The sequence below is a fragment of the Macrotis lagotis genome, chromosome 1 (genome assembly GCF_037893015.1).
Source record: "Macrotis lagotis isolate mMagLag1 chromosome 1, bilby.v1.9.chrom.fasta, whole genome shotgun sequence".
NCBI lineage: Eukaryota > Metazoa > Chordata > Mammalia > Peramelemorphia > Peramelidae > Macrotis > Macrotis lagotis.
This window is the reverse complement of record NC_133658.1, coordinates 496,970,778-496,990,873: the sequence shown is the minus strand read 5'-3', so window position 1 is coordinate 496,990,873 and position 20,096 is coordinate 496,970,778. Positions and strand designations below refer to the sequence as shown.

Here is a 20,096-nt window from a genome sequence, read left to right as displayed (position 1 = left end):
ATATTTTTGTTTGTTTTCCAATTACACACAATGGTAGTTTCTACTAATCTTTTTTTACAAGGTTTTGAGTTTTATAATTTTTTTCTCCCTCTTTCCCTTTCCTCCTCCCTCCCCCCAACAGAAGGCAATTTGATATATGCTTTACATTCATATCCATGATAAGCCTAGATCAAAATTGAACTTGTTGTGAGAGAAAAATCAGATCCAAAAGGAAGAAAGAAAACATTAGAGATAGCACTATTACATATTGCATAAGACAACTTTTCAAAATTGAAGATAATCTTTGGTCTTCATTTAAACTCCACAGTTCCTTCTCTGGATACAGATTGTTTTTTCCATCACAAATTCCCAAAATTATTACTGATTATTACACTGATGGAATGAGCAACTCCATTGTGGCTGATCATCATTCCATGTTGTTGTTAATGTGTGTAATGTTCTTCTGGTTCTGCTCATCTCACTCAGCATCAATTTGTGCAAATATAGCCTAATCATTTTCATGATTGATTTATATTATTTAAAGTTCAGTGAAAAAATAAGTCTAAGTGATGTTGGTTTCTTTAACCATTTCCTTTTTTTCAGTATCAAGTTTCTTTAAATATGATCCTTTGGAACTTTCTGGGTTATATGAACAGCAAGATGGCATGCTAGACATTTTTTATGCCCACTAACTCAAATTTACCCCAAAAGAGGAATTACTGGAATAAAGCAATTATAACTGAATCTAAAGTATAAGAAAACAAGAAGCCTGTTAAGGCTTCCTCTGAAAACTGCCTATTCATATCCTTTGACCATTTATCAACTTTAGAATGGCTTTTATTCTTGTAAGTTTGAATTAGTTCTCTATTATACTTAAGAGAGACCTTTGTCAGAAAAATCTTTTGCAAAGATTTTTTCCAGTTTCCTACTTCTAATTTTAGCTTCATTGATTTAATTTATTCAAATTTTTTTAAATTTGTTTAACCAAAATTGTTTATTTTCCCTCTTGTAACCCTCTTTTATCTTTTGCTTGGTCACAAACTCTTCCCCATTCATTGATCTGGCATATTTTCTTCCATGTTCCTTAATTTGTTCATAATGTTGAGCTTAACTTTATGCCTAAAGTTAATATCCATCTAATATCCATTAGGAGCTTATCTTGTCATATGGTCTGGGATATTAGTCTAGAATTAGTTTCTGCCAGATTGTTTTACTGTTTCTCTAACAGTTTTTATTGAATAGTAAATTCTTGCCTAAATAACTTGGATCTTTGTATTTAAAAAATACTAGGTAACTATGTTTCTTTATATTAGTGACTAATGGATCTAGGGTGCAAAAAAACCACTTCCTATACTCCATAATCCCATTAAAATCCCATTAAAAATATTAGGGAACCTTGGGAGAGGAGTGAAATGTAGCTTACCTCCTGCCTGGCTTTTGAGTAGCTATGTGAGTTTGGCTTTAACACAGCAGTATTTCTTTCCCAAAGTATCATTGTAAGTGTATAGACTTATTCTCTCAAAACATGGGAGGCATAATCTATTCTATCTCCATCCCCCCACCCCCACTTTGCATCAACTCATGCTTTAGGGAGAAAAAAGAGATAAGCTTCATAGTTTAGCTTGCTTCCTACAGAGCACAGCCCCAGTTCAAAAACACCTTCGGTCTTGAGTCCCATGTATCCTGGATTCTTTAAACTTTCATGACCGGCTGCAACTTCCTGTTTCTAATCCTAGCTCCAAAAAAGTCTTGAACTTTCAGGTTCTATAGGGATCACCTGTGGTACCTGAAACTGAGGAGGAAAAGCAACACAGAATACAAACATTCCTAGGCTCGTTTATCAGAGACTAGGTCCAAGAACAAGAACAGAGGAATGAGACCATTCCCCGCTTTACCAGTTCAACTTGTGGCATTGATGTTGTAGGTAAATAAGCAGGAGGAGAGAGAACATGGGAAAGAGAGACTAAGAAGAAAATAATCAGCTGAGTCTAGTCAGTTTTTAAAATGCAGGCAGCCCATTCAAGGAGGCTCTCCACACGCCTGATAAAGAACATGGAATTCCTTCATGCCTTCATGCTCCAAGGTCCCCTGAAGGCTTCATGTTAGAGAAACTGGTCATGCCCAAACAAGTCTGGGTTATGTATGTCTTCTACAGGAACCCTTTCTGATCCCCACCCTTCCCCCCAATTGTGATCGCCTTCCCCTTTGCAGATTTCCTTCCTTCTACTCCATATCTACCACATTAGAACATAAACTACTTGAGGACAGGAAATTTTTTTTAACCTTTCTTTGTATCCACAGAACTTAGCTGTGTCTTCCACGTAGTAAGCTCTTAATAAAATTTTTATGATTGTTGACTTTCTTTTCTGATTGTTAGAGATACCCATTCCAGAGAAAAAATTCTATCCAAATTACTGTTACTAAATGCATACAAATAATAACTCAGGCACAAACATTAGTTTGAGAATAATCAATGAAGCATTATTTATAAACATACTTCCTTTTCCAGACTGCAATTTAAATGTAAATATATGCACACATATTCAAAATTAGATAACTATTTAGTTTTTATGTTGACTCAGTCACCCCAACTTTTTCACATAATAGCAGATTTAGAACCTTAGAGAAAGATAATCCCCACCACTCCTACTACCCATCATACTCAACTTAACCTTAATAACTTAAATTAATTCCCCCCACACACACGAAAATACATGCAAACACACTCTTTAGCCCTTGTCCTCCTTCTATGTATTTCTGTTTATTCAACCAACTATTCACAATGTACACACCCACATGGTCAATGATATTTATACAACTAGTTACTTGCAATAATGATATTTTTAAATCTTAAAAACACCTATTTACTTAGCTTTAAGGCAAAAGAAATAATATCACAAATATTGATTAAAGCAAGTGCATGATTGATCAAATTCACAATTCACACATAAACTTTGGTCACACTCTTCCATCAATGCATTCATTATCTGGGGAAAGAGTGTACACACACTTAGAAGAAATCACTAGAAAAATTGACTATGCTTGACTTTTTTCTTTTAGAGCTTCAGTCAACCATGGATACCTTTTTAAAACCTCTCTCAAAGTTTCTTTCACTCAGCACTCTATAACAGGTCCATAATTCCTCTTAACAAAACACAGTTTATTTTTGGAGGAATTCTCAGGGATGGATGGATCTGAGTAACAGCAAACTAGATAATATGAAACTGGAAGAAAAAGCTCACAAGTAAAATTTCCTTCATTTTAGCCAGTACGGACACCAGAACCTTAAAGGACTACCCACATGCCTTTAGTTCCCACGATTTTTTTTCCTTTTTTTTTTTTGACAAATGGAAAGTATTTAAGTATTGAATTATTGCCAGACACGTGGGCAAGTTCTGAGAATTACAAATGTACACATGTAAGATGGTTCCTACTTTTAAGAAACTCCTACTTGAAAAATAATCTCTACCTTTATATGTTTATAGCATCTCTATTAACAATTGGTACATATTGGAATTATATATATATATATATATATATATGGCCAGGGCACCACATGGTAAAGGCATCACATGTAGAGAACACAGGTCTTCAGGGTGAATGGAGAAGATGGTACAAATATAGTGAACATGTTAAAACACATGCAAAGAATGCCAGCACATTCATGGAAGTCACACAGGACCTGCTTCCTGAGTGTCTCATAGTTTTTTAAGGATGTTGCTCACATGGGTTTATAGTCTCTACTTGACATTGTTCCACTGCTCTGTGCCCATCTGTTTAAACTTTTGCTAGACTTATTATCTTGATTTGATGCCCCTCCACTGGACATATGAAACTCTTCTTCACACTATTGACTTCATCTTCTCCCTTAACTAGCTCTTCAAGGAAAGAATGGGTGCTGCAGGCTTTTTTCAGTTTAAATCAAGTCCACAAATTTCATTTTTTTCTTACCCTTTCTATAAAATGCCAAAATGCTTATCATGCTATCATCAAAAAGTTTCCTTTCTAGTCCTCTTCTTTTGTCTCTTCAGGTCCTTGATTCTAAAACTTCATTCTTCTAACAAGAGCCTTCCCACTCCAAATATCAAGCTATTAGTTTTTAAATCAAGAAAGAGGTTCTCCCAACTAACCAAGCTACCCTATGGCTTAGGGTGTTCTTTTGCTCCTTTTCCTGGTCCAGGGACTTATTTGTTTTTGTCAAAAACCTCACCCTAGTTGTATGTACTTCCCAATTTTCAAACTCTGAACACTAAACTATCCACTATCAACCACATTATGTTTGCTCGGTCCTCATATTCAAGTCCAAAGTATCTTCTGTTATTATATGTAAGTGTGTATTGGGTATGGGTGAGCAGTTTTTGAGACAAAATGAACCTTAGGGTAAGTTATTTGTCTCTTCTCCCAGTCTAATTTTTTCCCTGATTTTTTCCTATGGTGTTATGGCCAATTAAAACCTGAAAGGATTTTTGAAACATTCCTTACACCTGTGCATCTTATCACATTGTAGAAAAGTCAAAAAAATCAACCATGAGAAGAAAGCAGAATTGTTTAAAGAGTTTGTATGGAACAAATCAAGCAAACATCCCAAATCTTAGAAAACAAAAGTCATTATGCTTTTAAATCTTGTCTGTGATAGCCAACCTTTTGCATAAATAATAGCTAAGTCAGATGTGAAGCCAGTTCTATAAGTAGCAGATGTGAAGTAGATCTGGGAGAAACTCCAATTCTTTTTTACAAATACTCAGGCAAAGAGTTTTATTTTTCTAACAGGGAAATAAGTTTTCCTAAAGAAAAATTCAAGGTGGAGGGAGGAAGGAAGTGATGAGAGGGGAAGAAGAGACAGGGGGTGGGGGAGGAAGAGGCAGAAAAGGGAGAGGTGAAAAAAATAGAGGACATCACTGAAAGTTCTCTGCAACCTGTTCTTAGACAGTGATATTCCAGGTATTGTTATCTTTCAACTTTTCATTTTTGATCCATCATCCATGAATTTATTTAAAATATTGTTGAGTTATTGAGTCTGTTAGTATTACAATTAAGAGATGCTATATAGTAGGTGAGTCACTACCAAATAAATCACCACCTTTCCAACATGTAAAGGTAATGTTTACCTAGGGCTTAGCAGAAGGATCCTGACTATTGCAAGTGAATATAAGACTGGGTACAACTTGGTTAAACTAGCTTATCAATTGAGACATCAAGTACCTCGAGTACTCCTTCAGGGCTCGGAAAAAGATACAGCAATATGGGCATCTGAGGAGTCTTCCAGCGCTCTAGCACTGTCTGTTCCTCCCTTATCATTTGGTATGGCATAGCAGGAATTTGACTTGGGGAATGTGATGGGAAGTAAGGAGAGATGTAACTTTAGTAGAAAGGTGTCGCCCTCAAGAAGAAAGGGACATTAGATCTGATGATGGCAACTGGCTTCCCTTTATCATAATCTATGATGGACAAGCTTCATCCTGAGGTCAAAGATTCCTGCCAGGACAAGATAACCTATGAGCTTAGTGCAATCAAAATTGTCTATTTTGCCACCTGTGAACCGCTCTATTTCTTGTTTTGTCATGATTTTTCTATTCCTTTCATAGATCTAGCAAGTATTTGCTTTCAGGTTCCTCTAATTTGTTTCTGATGTCACCCTTTATGTGTCTTACTCATGTACCAATTTGCTGCTTGTCTTATATGTGGTGTGAAAAGTTGGTCAATATCTAAATTCTGACAAATTTGTAAGTCCCATCAGTTTTTGTTGAATAGTGAATTCTTATCCTAATAACTGGCATCTTTGTCAGCATCAAACACTAAGCTATGGTTCTCATTTCCTTCCATATATTGTATAACCAATTTGTTTTGATAATTACAGCTTTGAGATATGGTTTGAGATCTGGTTACTGCCAGGCTCCCTTCCTCCTTTTAAAAATTAATTCCCTTGATATTCCTGATATTTTTTCCATCAAATTATTTTTTTTTATTTTGTCTTGCTCTGTAAGATAATTCTTTGGTAACTTGATTAATATGGTTCTGGATGAGTAAATCAATATAAACAGTACTGTTAATTTTTTTTATATTTGCTCAGTCTAGCAATGAGCAATGCATATATATCTCCAATAATTTAGATACATCTCTATATAAAGAGTATTTTATTATTTAGTTCATATAATTTCTAAGTATCTGTACAGGGAGGGTCCCAAATATTTTATATTGTCTATAGTTATTTTGAGCAACTAGATGCCAGAATGAATAAAGTGCCAATCCTAGAGTCAGGAAGATTAATCTTCCTTCATAAGTTCAAATCTGGCTTCAGAAACTTAATATCTGTGTGACCCCAGACAAGTCACTTATCCATGTTTGCCTCAGTTTCCTCAATTATAAAGTGAATTGGAAAGGAAACTACTCTAGTATCTTTACAAAGAAAATCTCAAATGAGGGTCACAAAGAGTTGGACACATCTAAAATGACTGAACATCATTATTTTATTTTATTTATTGTTAGGTTTTTGCAAGGCAATGGGGTTAAGTGGCTTGCCCAAGGCCACACAGCTAAGTAATTATTAAGTGTCTGAGGCTGCATTTGAACCCAGGTACTCCTGACTCCAGGGCCGGTGCTTTATCCCCTACTACACCTAGCCTCCCCCTATAAAAGTGATTTCTACATCACTTGTAAAATGACATAATTGGGGCGGCTAGGTGGCACAGTGGATAGAGCATCAGCCCTGGAGTCAGGAGTACCTGGGTTCAAATCCAGTCTCAGACACTTAATAATTACCTAGCTGTGTGGCCTTGGGCAAGCCACTTAACCCCATTTACCTTGCAAAAAAACCTAAAAAAAACCCTAAAAATAAAATAAAATGACATAATTAAAGATGTTTCCAGTAATAATATTTCAGTGCCCACAAAGATTTTACTTACTTAAAAAAAATGAACCATTTCATTTTTAACCACGATAAAAGCACATGGAATTTGATATCACCATGGAAACTAATTGTATATTTTCCTGTTCTGTTTTTTTACTGCTCTGTTGCTATTCTGTTTCAAAGGTGGTCTTTAGCAAATACTGCAGTTCCAGCGATATTATGGATCTAGTCTGCATTGCAACTGGTTTACCACGGTAAGTTCTCCAAAAGTGCATTTTGTCTTGTCACTTTCCAAAGTTCAAATTCATGGAAAAGATATTAAGATAGAGAAAATCATCACATATGAGGAACAAGGATGTATTAAAGAAATGCCCAGTATGGATTACTTCTTATGTCCCAAGAGTTCTTTCAAGTCAGCAAAAATAAAACATTGCTATCAGATGGTGGTATGGCAAAGAATTGAGTGAGAGGACAAAGGACTCAGGATTTATTACTTAAAATTCTGGTTCTGTCCCTTGGCTTGCAGATGTTCCTTTGAAAAATTAGCTTTCCCCAGTTAACTACTTAATATTCACAATACAAATGCTGAACAACTAAAGGGATATAGTTTTTAATATTACAAAAAAGGTTTAGTATAGGTTTCTGTTGACAAAACTGTAGTTTTTTAAAAATTTGATTCATATAATAGCAAATAACTGAATTGACTGAATCTCCTGATGATTTTAATTTTCTTCATGTATGAACATGATATCAGGCAAAACCATGACTTCAAAAATGAGACTAGAGGCCAAAAATATAGCCTCATTGAATGTGTTTTGTATTAGTCTACCAATAAGCATTCATCAACTGCAATCAGTCAATCAATAAACATTTATCATAGTATCAAGCACTGTGCTAGACAGCACCTGTCCTCAAGGAGTATGCAATGTAATGGGGGAGACAAATAAACAACTATGTATAATAAACAAGCTACATAGAGGATAAATAAGAAAAAAATAAACAGTGGGAAGGCTTTAGGATTATGAAGGATTTAAAAAGGTATTCTGTAGAAGATAGGATTTTAGTCATTACTTAAAAGAAACCTAGGAGGCAGAGATGGGGAGGGAAAGCATTCCAGGCACAGGAGACAGATCAAATGCCTGAAGACTAAATATGAAGTATCTTATTCCTGGAACAGTAAACAGGCCACTGTCACTAGATCAAAGGAAAGTGTAAGAACATTTGAATGGTAGAAGGGATCTAAGTTATAAAAGACTCTGCAGGTCAGAAAGAGAATTTTGTATTTGATCTTGGAGACAAAAGGAAGCCACTGAAGTTTATTGAGTAAAAGGATGACAGATATGCACTTTAGGAAAATATTTTAGTTGGCTGAAAGGAGAATGAAATAGATTTGAGGCAAGCCAACTTACCAACAGATTAATGCAAAAGTCCAGGTATGGGGTGATGGGGGTCTGCATCTTAATAATATCAATGTAAAAGGAAAGAAGGAAGAAGGTATGGAGAATTACACCTTGGTTTTGAGTCTGAGGAACCAGGAGAATGGTGTTAACCTCTACACTCTACAGAAATAGTGAAGTATGGCGACTAGGTGGCACAGTGGATAAAGCACCAGTCCTGGAGTCAGGAGTACCTGGGTTCAAATCTAGTCTCAGACACTTAATAATTATCTAGCTGTGTGGCCTTGGGCAAGCCACTTAACCCCATGGCCTTGCAAAAACCTAAAAAAAAAATAGGGAAGTAAGTAGAGGCTGGCAAGTTTAAAAAGACAACAAAATCAGTTTGGGATATGTTGAATTTAAGATCAGCAGAGAGGTAATGGAAAGAAAGATAGATTTGGGGATCTTTAGCATAAATACATTAATTCAATCCAGGGGAGTTGTTGAACTCACTAAGTGAGGTAGCATAGATGGAGAAGCCCAGGACAAAAACCATCAAAAAGGACACCTATGACTGGAGGGCATGATCTAGCTAGCAAAGGAGACTGAGAAGAAGTAACCATAGGATAAGAGTCAGGAGAGAGTAGTGTCCTGAAAACCTACAGAGAAGAGAGTTTGAAGGAAGCAAAGATGATCAACATTTTCAAAGACTGAGGAAAGACTGAAGAGAATGCGAGTCAAAAAAAGGCCACCAAATTGGCAGATATTCTCTCTGATAGTTCCTACTGGTGCTTTCTTGACAAGTTATCTATTTTGGTAAATGAATTTTTGAAAAATTCAGATATCCTCACTCTGTCTCAGACATTTTCTATTACAATAAATTTGATTCATTAGAAAACTGTTTATAAGAAGGAACAATCAGGGAAGAATTGTAACATTATGTAATATTAGAGTTGCAAACATTCTTGGAAATCATCTATTTTCATCCCTGTCAGATGAGAAACTAATTGATTAGAGTATAAAAACTGATTGAAATTTTAAAATAGTTAATGATTTGAACAATATTCCATAAATGGAGGCTACACATATTTTCTGCTTCATATTTAGAAATTTTTCTTGATATCAGAGATTTTCTTAAAACTCACATGAAAACTACTAGAAATATATGCAAGATGTGTGTATGTACTTGTTGAAATAATATGGGACTCATGAATGAATGAAGTGTTATTTGTGGAAGCTGATGCAATAGCCAGACCACTTACCCTGCAAAATTATATTAATGGTGATACCCATGTTTGAAAGTATTTTTACCTCTTAGCAATGCTTCATATGCAACCTTCAAATGTATAGTGAAAGGGAGAGCTTTTATCCTCAAACCAGTATGGGTATGTTTTACTAAAAAGGAAAATAAGCTAGTTTAGGCTTTTCCCTTGCAATTCAGGCTTCATTCAGAAATAAAAACCTGTAATATCCCAAGTTAGCAACTAAATCAGAAAGCAATATACTTTATTTTTAAAGAGGATCTTGGGAAGAGGCTTGATTTAATAACTTAAAATTGCACTTTATATTAAGTGTATACACCAATTCAAATACTGTGAATAAAATGTGAATAAAAAAGGGGTATACATGGTTTTATTGATTCCTGAGGTAAATGTTGATTTTAATTTTCCTATTGGTTTTTGTCTCTCCACTCAGAATTCCAGATTCTATACTTGAAAAAGAGGAATTATCTGATTTTTCATGTAATTTTCCCCACAATTTAATTCATAGTTTAAACACATTATTATAGTAACTATAAAGCATTTGTTATATGCAAGGCACTGAAACTAATCCAAAGATAAATAAAACATGGTTTTCCTTTCTCCTGGAACCTACAATCTAATACAAGATATGTATACAAATAAACTTAAAACAAATGCAAATAAAAACCACTGTGAAGAGCCATGATTAAATCAGGTATAACATACTTCTTCCTGGGGAAAAAAACGCATACACATAATTCATGAGGTTTATTGCATTGTGTTTAAATTATGACAATATTTGGGGGGGGGGGTTAGGAGTTAATCAACCTGTTTTTTAAAAAGGGACCAATCTCCTTTCTCTCATCCATGCTCCCCCATCCAATTATCATTTTAATTTATTTGTCATAATTGGAATATTTATTTATGAAGCTAACAAAAATAATTTAATATTTAAGTATTTGACATTTTCTGGTATTCATTTACCTATTTAAGAATTTGGTAAGGTTATTTTTCCATGGATGCAATTATAACTTCTGATATCTTTTTAAATTAAATAATATGCTTTTATATCTTCCATTAGTCAATAGCTACCCTTAGTTCAGTACTCTAGAGTTTATAAATTCTGAGAGAAACGTCACTTTTCTTTTTGAATATTCCTTAGCTCCTAGAATTGTTCTACAATAATATATGCTTAATAAATATTTAATTGAATGCATAACCATATTGCAAGCATAATATGGCCATATTTCCTCTAAATTACAAAAGTCTTTTACATGATGTTTCATAAATCTACAAAAACTGAGATCTGAAAAAAAATGTCTTTAATGTATCTTTCAGGAATACAACAGTCTCACTTTTGACCATAGACGATGCTATGGTCTCTATCGATCCAACAATGCCAACAAATTCAGAAAGGTAATAATATTTTCTTTTTTATCATATTATAAAGAACAGTCATTTTTTTTTGGTTTTTGCTAGGCAATGGGGTTAAGCAGCTTGGCCAAGGCCACACAGCTAGGTAATTATTAAGTGTCTGAGGCTGGATTTGAACTCAGGTACTCCTGACTCCAGGGCTGGTGCTCTGTCCACTGCGCCACCTAGCCGCCCCAAGAACAGTCATTTTTGAAATGTTTTGTTGGGTTTTGTATCTTTATATCACCTTCATTTCCAAATATATTTCTTTCCCTGTACTCAGCAAACAAAAAGTAGAAAGAGGGATAAAAGCAATTCAACAAATTTATCAATATCTCATGTGTAATATACTACCAAAATAGCAAATTTTGGAAAAAACAGAGGTGCATTTTCTCATCTTTTCCTAACAGACAAATATTTAATATTTGATAGTTTTTAAACTGACAAGCATAATTTCCTTGCCAACAAACTCAAATCTGAAACTTTACTTTCAGAACATATATTATTTATTTTGTAGCAATGTGGAAAATTATTTGTTTTAAAATTTTTATTTTGAATTTTACAATTTTACCCTTAATCTCACTTCCCTCCCCCTCAATGCCCCACAAAAAGCAGTCTGTTAGCCTTTACATTGTTTCCATGGTATATACTTATCTAAGCTGAATGTGATGAGAGAGGAAATCATATCCTTAAGGAAGAAAAATAAAGTATAAGAGATTGCAAAATATTAATAAGATAACAGGGTTTTTTCCCCTAAATTGAAGGTAATAATCTTTGTTCAAACTCCACAATTCTTTCTCTGGATACAGATGGTATTCTGCATTGCACACAGCCCCAAATTGTCCCTGGTTGTTGCACTGAAGGAATGAGCAAGTCCATCAAGGTTGATCATCACCCCCATGTTGCTGTTAGGGTGTACAATGTTTTTCTGGTTCTGCTCATCTCGCTCAGCATCAGTTCATGGAAATCCTTCCAGGCTTCCCTGAATTCCCATCCCTCTTGGTTTCTAATAGAACAATAGTGTTCTATGACATACATATACCAGTTTGTTCAGTCATTCCCCAATTGAAGGACATTTCCTTAATTTCCAATTCTTTGGCACCACGAACAGAGCTGCTATTAATACTTTTGTACAAGTGATGTCTTTACCCTTTTTCATAATCTCTTCAGGGTATAGACCCAGTAGTGATATTGCTGGATCAACGGGTATGCACATTTTTGTTGCCCTTTGGACATAACTCCAGATTGCTCTCCAGAAAGTTTGGATGAGTTCACAGCAGCCCCAACAATGTGTTAGTGTTCCAGATTTCCCACATCACTTCCAACATTGATCATTGTCCTTTCTGGTCATATTGGCAAGTCTGAGAGGTGTAAGGTGGTATCTCAGAGATAAATTAAAGCAATGATTTAGAGCAATTTTTCAGATGACTATGGATTGCTTTGATTTTCTCATCTGTAAATTGCCTTTGCATATCCTTTGACCATTTGTCAATTGGGGAATGGCTTGGTTTTTTTTTTAATTTGACTCAGTTCTTTGTATATTTTAGAAATGAGTCCTTTGTCAGAAATATTAGTTGTAAAACTTGTTTCTCAATTTACTCCCTTTCTTTTGATCTTGATTACAATAGTTTTGTCTGTGCAAAAGCCTTTTAATTTAATGTAATCAAAATTATCTAGTTTGTTTTTAATGATGTTCTTCATCTCTTCCTTGGTCATAAACTGCTTCCCTTTCTATAGATCTGACAGGTAAACTATTCCTTGATCTCCTAGTTTGCTTATAATATTGTCTTTTTCTAAATCCTGTATCCATTTTGATCTTATCTTGGTATAGGGTGTGAGGTGCTGGTCTAATACAAGTTTCTGCCATACTAACTTCCAATTTTCCCAACAGTTTTTATCGAAGAGAGAGATTATATCCTAATAGCTGGACTCTTTGGCTTTATCAAACAGAAGATTACTATAATCATTTCCTGCTATTGCACCTAGTCTATTCCACTGATCCACAACTATTTCTTAGCCAGTAACAGACAGTTTTGATGACTGATGCTTTATAATATAATTTTAAATCTGTAGGTCTAAGCCACCTTCTTTTGCACTTTTTTTTCATTAAATCGCTGGAAATTCTCAACTTTTTATTTCTCCATATGAATTTAGCTTCAATTTTTTCTAAGTCATTAATTTATTGGAATTTTGGTTAGTAGGGCACTAAATAAGTAGTTTAATTTAGGTAGAATTGCCATTTTTATTATATTAGCTCGGGCTATCCATGAGCTGTTGATATTTACCCAGTTATATATTTATTTGTCTATTTATTTATTTTTTTGAAGTTTTTGTAAGGCAATGGGGTTAAGTGACTTGCCCAAGGCCACACAGCTAGATAATTATTAAGTGTCTGAGGCTGTATTTGAACTCAGATACTCCTGACTCCAGGGCCGGTGTTCTATCCACTGTACCACCTAGCCACCCCCATATTTGCCCAGTTATTTAAATCTAGAGAATAATTCTTAATAGGTTTCCTTTAGTAAGTTCCACTAATTCATTTAGGTTATTTTTTAAATTTGACTAGTTCATCTAACCTTTTCTTATATGACATGGATTTTAATCCTTTCATCCATCTGCTCATTCTTTTCTGAATATGTTATACTTTTAAGGTGTAGTATCTTGAACTGAAAAAACTTTGTTTCTAATGTGTTCTAGACTTTTTTTTCACTTTATTCTTCAACCCTTGATGATATATCTACATATATAAACCTAACATATTTAAAACTAAACTCATTGTCTTTCTCCTTAAATTCTCCCCTCCTTGGGAATGGCTAGGTGGTGCAGTGGATAGAGCACCGACCCTAGAGTCAAGAGTACCTGAGTCCAAATCTGGCCTCAGACACTTAATAATTACCTGACTGTGTGGTCTTGGGAAGCCACTTAACCCCATTTGCCTTGCAAAAAAAATTCTCCCCTCCTCTTCATCAAAAACATCTCTATTCTTTCAACATCTCAGTTTCGTAATCTCAATATTATTCTTGATTCTACACTCTCCTTCACTTATCCCATATCCACTACCTATCAAGTCTTGCTATTTCTACTTTCACGATGTGTTCTTGAATTCTATCTCTTCTCTCCACTCACACAGGTATCACCTATGTTCAAATTTTGCATAATCAATCTACAATCTTATCTTCATGTGAATGTCATTCTAGTATTCTAGCAAGCAGTTATTCAAGCAAAGTTTGGACTGACTACCTTGAAATGGTGGCGTATGTTGCTTATAATTCTGAAAATTATATTCTTTCCCAACTCAGGAAAAGAGAAAGATATCTTGGGACTGGAATATGAGGGAGTTTTTTTTCTGCTTAAGTGGAAATTTAAATCTTCTGAAAAAAATGTTAACAACTGTATTTGATTACTAATTATCTGACTCCAACCTTGTCTGGATATTCCTTGGGAGAAAGCTCTAGAAAATATATCCAAATCAGAAAATATGGAAATATATTGGCTCTGATACTATAATTAGGTAAGAACATCTCTCAATCAGTAACTTAAAACAACTTGGACTAAGTACAAGTCCTGGAAAATTTTGGATGACATAAAAATAATGCCAGATACAGAATTATTCCAATAGGCTAATAAATCTGGCCACAATTCCAGGAATTATCTATAAATTACCAAGCAAGTTCATTAAAGGGAGAAATTCTGGAAATAGGAATTATAGCATTTTGCTTTCTGGCACACCTCTAAGGAACAAAGGTATCAGAGATGCACCAGAGACCTTGAGATCTTGAGGAAGAGGGCTGCTCAGAGCAATTCTCCATGGTGAGGAAAGACACAAGAAAAGGTCAGCTTTTTCCTTCAACTTTCTGATACCTGTAAATCCACAGACATTTATATTTACGTAGACATATGTTCACATTACATATAACATTTATATTTATGCATAATGCATACATAAATGTCAAATACAGGTATAATGTATTATTATGTATAATACATTCCATAGATTAGATATAGAGATAGATATAAATGTAAAAGTTAGTTAGAAAGTCCAACCTTGAGGGGCAGAGCCAAGATGGTGACAAGAGAGGATTGTCTCTTAGGCGCTCTCTCTTAAAACTTGTAAGCTAAGGACTCTAACTACATTTTTGAGAGACCAAATTCACAGAGGGACCCAGTGAGGCAGTTCTCCAACCCAAGGTAACATGGAAAAGAGCAGAAAGGCTGGGCTCCACAGGGTCAGAGGGGTGGCCCGCTCCCGGAGGCAGCCCCAGGATGCTGGGAGCCACGGCTCACAGCATCAGGGGAGTTTCCTGACCTACACCCAAGGGAGCACCAAGCACAACTTGGGGGAACAGCAAGGGACCTCTGCCGGAGTGACCACGTGAAGCCCAGCCCTCAGGGCACACAGTGAGAAGCATGACCCCAGCAGCCCAGATCTAGGAACAGGAAGCAGAAGCCTGTAAGCAGGAGTCCCCAGGGCATGAGTCCAGAGCCTAGGGAGGGGAGGGGAGAGAGACTGCCGAGCTCTGTCCTCTGTCCCTGGAACAGGACTCTGAGTCTCTGACCACATTCAGATCCTGATCGCAGTCTAGGCCCCCCCATAGAACAGCAGGGCCCCCCCCTCCACCTCAGCCCCATGGCAGAGGGGTATGCTAGCGATCATTCACAGACCAGGATGGAGGACAGAACCTCACACTCAAAAGTTCAGGAAGCACCCCAAGACCAGGCACAGGCTGGGGAAATGAGCAAGCAGAGAAAAAAGAGGAACACCATTGAGAAATACTTTGCCTGTGATCCCAAGAAGGATCAAAACACTCAATCTGAAGATGAGGAAGCACAAGCTCCTGCATCTAAAGACTCCAAGAAAAACAGAAATTGGGCTCAGGCTATGACAGAGCTCAAAAAAACTTTGAAAAACAAGTGAGGGAGATAGAAGAAAAACTGGGAAAAGAAATGAGAGAGATGCAGGAAAAAACATGAAAATGAAGTCAGGGGCTTAGTTAAGGAAATCCAAAAAAAAAAATGCTGAAGAAAATAACATGCTAAAAACCAGCATAAGTCAAATGGATGAAACAGTTCAAAAAGTTATTGAGGAGAAGAATGCTTTAAAAAGCAGAATTGGCCAGATGGAAAAGGAGATAAGAAAGCTTTCTGAGGAAAACAAATCCTTCAGACAAAGAATAGAACTGAGGGAGATTTCTGATTTTACGAGAAATCAGGACACAATACTTCAAAACCAAAAGAATGAAAGATTAGAAGAAAGTGTGAAACATCTCATTGAAAAAGCAACTGATATAGAAAACAGATTTAGGAAAGATAATTTAAAAATTATTGGAATGCCTGAAAGTCATGACCAGGAAAAGAGCCTTGACATCATTTTCAAAGAATTACTACAGAAAAAAATTGCCCTGATATCTTAGAAGCAGAGAGCAAAATAGAAATGGAGAGAATCCACCAATCTCCCCGAGAAAGAGATCCAAAAAAAAAAACCAACCCCCAGGAATATTATAGCCAAGTTTCAGGACTCCCAAGTCAAAGAGAAAACATTACAAGCAGCCAGAAGGACACAATTCAGATATCGTGGAGCTGCAGGATCACACAGGACTTAGCAGCAACTACATTGGAAGCTTGTAGGGCTTGGAATACAATATACCGAAGGTAAAAGAGCTTAGAATGCAAATGAGAATCAACCACCCAGAAAAAATGAACATCCTCAAAATGAACATCCTCTTCCAGGGAAAAAGATGGACTTTCAATGAACCAGGGGAATTTCAAATGTTCCTTTTGGAATGGCCAGAGCTGAACAGAAGGTTTGACCTTCAAATACAGGACTCAGATGAAGCATGGAGATTGGAGGAGAAGGGGAAAATATGAGGGATTTGATGATGATGAACTGCATGTATTTCTGTATAGAAAAGTGATACTGATAATACTCATATGAACCTTCTCATTTAACAGAGCAGGTAGGAAGAGCTTTTATAAATGAAACACAGGAGAGAGCTGAATTTAAAGATATAATGTGGTGTAAAAATGGAGTCAATAGATAAAAGGGAAATGTAATGGGAGAAAGAAAAAGGAGAGAAGAAATAGGCTAAGATATTTCATATAATAAGATTTTTCTTTTTCACAATGGGCTATTGCAATGATATGGAAGGGCGGAAGGCAAGGGGGAATGAGGGAATCTTTGCTCTCATCAGAGGTGGCTAGGAGAGGAAACAGCATATATACTCAATGGGGTACAGACATCTGGAGTAAGAAGGAGAGAAGGGGGACAGGGGGAAGGGGGGAGTATGTGAGTGATGGAGGAGAGGATGGACCATGGGAGGAGAGTGGTCAGATATAAAACATTTTCTTTTTTACTTCTTGCAAGGGACTGGGATTGGATGGCCTGTCCAGGACCACAGGGCCGGGTGGATGCTGGGCCTAAGGTGTAGTATGTGGGCTTGGGACCTCTTGGCCCCAGGGCCAGGGATCTGTCTGCTGAAGAATTCAGCTACCCTACAGCAGAGACAGAGTGAAAGGAGAGAGAAAACATAGTACATGGTAGTGGAGAAGTACAAATGGAGGGAGTTGCGATTAGCAATGGCAACGATGGAAAAATACGGAAGTAACTTTTGTGATGGACTTATCATAAAGAATGTGATCTACCCACAACAGAGCTGGTGGTGTTGGAACACAGACAGAAGCACATTTATCATCATTATTATTATTATCATTATTATTATTATTATTATTATTATTATTATTATTATTATTCTTTTGGGGGGGTTGCAGGGCAAATGGGGCTGGGTGGCCTGCCTGGAGTTGCATAGCTGGGTGATTTTTGGGTATCTGGGGCTGGATTTGGACCTGGGTGCTCCTGGCTCAAGGGCCAGTGCTCTGTCCACCCAGCCACCCCTACAATTGTTATTACTATTTTATTTTATTTTATTTTATTTTGGGTCTTTTTTTTTTTGGTTTTTGCAGGGCAATGAGGTTGGGGTGGCTTGCATAGGGTCACATAGATGGGTAATTGTTGGGTGTATGGAACCAGATTTGGGCTCTGGTGCTCCTGGCTCCAGGGCTGGTGCTCTGTCCACTGCTCCACCTGGCCATACCTAAAATTATTACTATTATTTTTTTATTTTTAATTTTAATTTTTTTCTCTCTCCCCTTTAGTTTATTGCACATGTGGGTCTATATTTTTTGGGGGGGAGAGGATATTATGTCTACTCTTAAAGAAGAATATTTTATTAATGTATATAAAAATTCTTTGTGAAAAATAAGAATAAATAAATAAATACATTAAAAAAAGTCCAACCTTTGCCTAAATATTAAGGAATTTTCTGGACTTATTCAAGGGACTGAGTAGAATGATTTAATTCATGATATTTTGCATAAAACATACTACCTAAAACTAAAAGAGGGAACAAATTGATGTTAGGGGTCATATTGCCCTTCAGGATTTAAATCATTGTAAAGTATTTTTACATATTTTATCAATTTATTAACTTATTAATTACTAATAATGTTAATTTATTTATTAGCTACATATAATTTATATGTATTCCCATTAGACTATTTCTCCCATTAGGATGTATGTTCATTTTGAGTATAAATTGCTTCATTCTTAATACTTGTATTTCCAGTGTCTAACATAATACATGGCATATAGCCAGTGTTTAATAAATATTTTTTCATAGATTAATTGATTTTAATTTCAACTTCCATATCTGAGATTGTGTCTTGGAAACAATCAGGGATCAAGAAAAGGATAGAACGCCTTATCAGAGTGGATGGGATTAAAACTAAAGACAGAAATTTAGAAAAAAACAGTTCAACTCTTATTTTATTTCTATTTTTCTGACAAGAATAATTTTTCATAAAGTGAAGAATATTCAGAGAAGAGCTTATTTTTCTGTGCTGTCATATGGAAGAAGAAATAGACTATTTGTATCTCTTTATGGAAGCTAAAGACAGGCAGAAAGATCTTGTATACCAAAGTATTCAAAGCAGCACTTTTAGTGGTAGTAAAAACAAGCAAACAAAATGAACTAAAAAAATTATAGAAACAAAGAGATATCCTTCTGTTTGAGGAATGATTGAATAAAATGTGGTTTTCCTGCAATGTCCTTTTTATCTCTACTTCTTAGACTCTAACTTCCTTCAGAGTTCAGCTCTTCTTTTAGGAAGTTATTCTTGATCCTTAATAGCTGTTTATGCTCTTTCTCTCCTCAAATTATCATGCATAGGTAACATGCTTAAATGCTACATCTTCCCAGTGAAATAAAAGGTCAAGGACTGGGGCTTTTTTGGTTGTTTTGTGTCTGTAGCATTTAACACTGTACCTCATGCATAGGAGGCATTTCATAAGTGCTTGTTAAATTGGAATTTAAAGTAATACTTTTTTACTATAAGAAATAACAAATATAAGGAATTTAGAAAAGCATAAGTCTTGTATGAACTGAAGAAGAGTGAAGAAAGCAAACTGAAGGGAATGATATGCATAATAACCAAAATACATATTATGTATATATATATATATATATATATATATACACACACATAAGTATGTATTTATATATATATATATATATATATTCATGTATGAATTAGCTAGGTGGCTCAGTGGATAGAGCTCTGATCTTGGATTCAGGAGGATGGGAGTATGAATCCAGCCTCAGAAACTTGCCATTTACTGGCTATGTGACCCTGGGCAAGTCATTTAACCCTGATTGCCTCACATCCAGGACCATCTCCAGCTGTCCTGATCCATATCTGGACACTGGAAGTGAGGCTGGTGACTTAGCACAGCACTACCTCACTCAAATTCAATTCATTTGCTAGTCACAGCATCATCTTCCTGATGTTGTGGTCTTCTTCAAAAATGAAGGACAAAGCGAGCTTCTAGGTGGCACAGTGGATAGAGCACCAGCCTTGGAGTCAGGAGTACCTGGGTTCAAATCCAGTCTCAGACACTTAATAATTACCTAGCCCTGTGGCCTTGGGCAAGCCACTTTACCCCATTGCCTTGCAAAAACCTTAAAAAAAAAAAAAAAAAAAGAAGGACAAGGGGCAGCTAGTTGGCTCAGTGGATAGAGCACTGGCCCTGGAGTCAGGAAGTTCAAATCTGGCCTCAGACACTTAATAATTACCTAGCTGTGTGATCTTGAGCAAATCACTTAACCCCATTGCCTTGCAAAAAACTTAAAAAAAAAAAAAAAGAAAGACAAACTTTTTTATGCAAAATACACACACACATACACACAA

The 20,096-nt window shown here is 35.8% G+C and overlaps 1 protein-coding gene across 1 annotated transcript in view; it reads left to right on the top strand.

Annotated features, from left to right (window-relative positions):
- The window catches only part of PDE9A (phosphodiesterase 9A), a 187,956-nt gene that overhangs the window by 8,896 nt on the left and 158,964 nt on the right, over positions 1-20,096 (top strand). The window contains exons 2-3 of the mRNA XM_074213911.1: positions 7,010-7,080; positions 10,782-10,859. Of these exons, the coding sequence (XP_074070012.1) occupies positions 7,010-7,080; positions 10,782-10,859 (149 nt within the window). The remainder of the gene's footprint in view (positions 1-7,009; positions 7,081-10,781; positions 10,860-20,096) is intronic.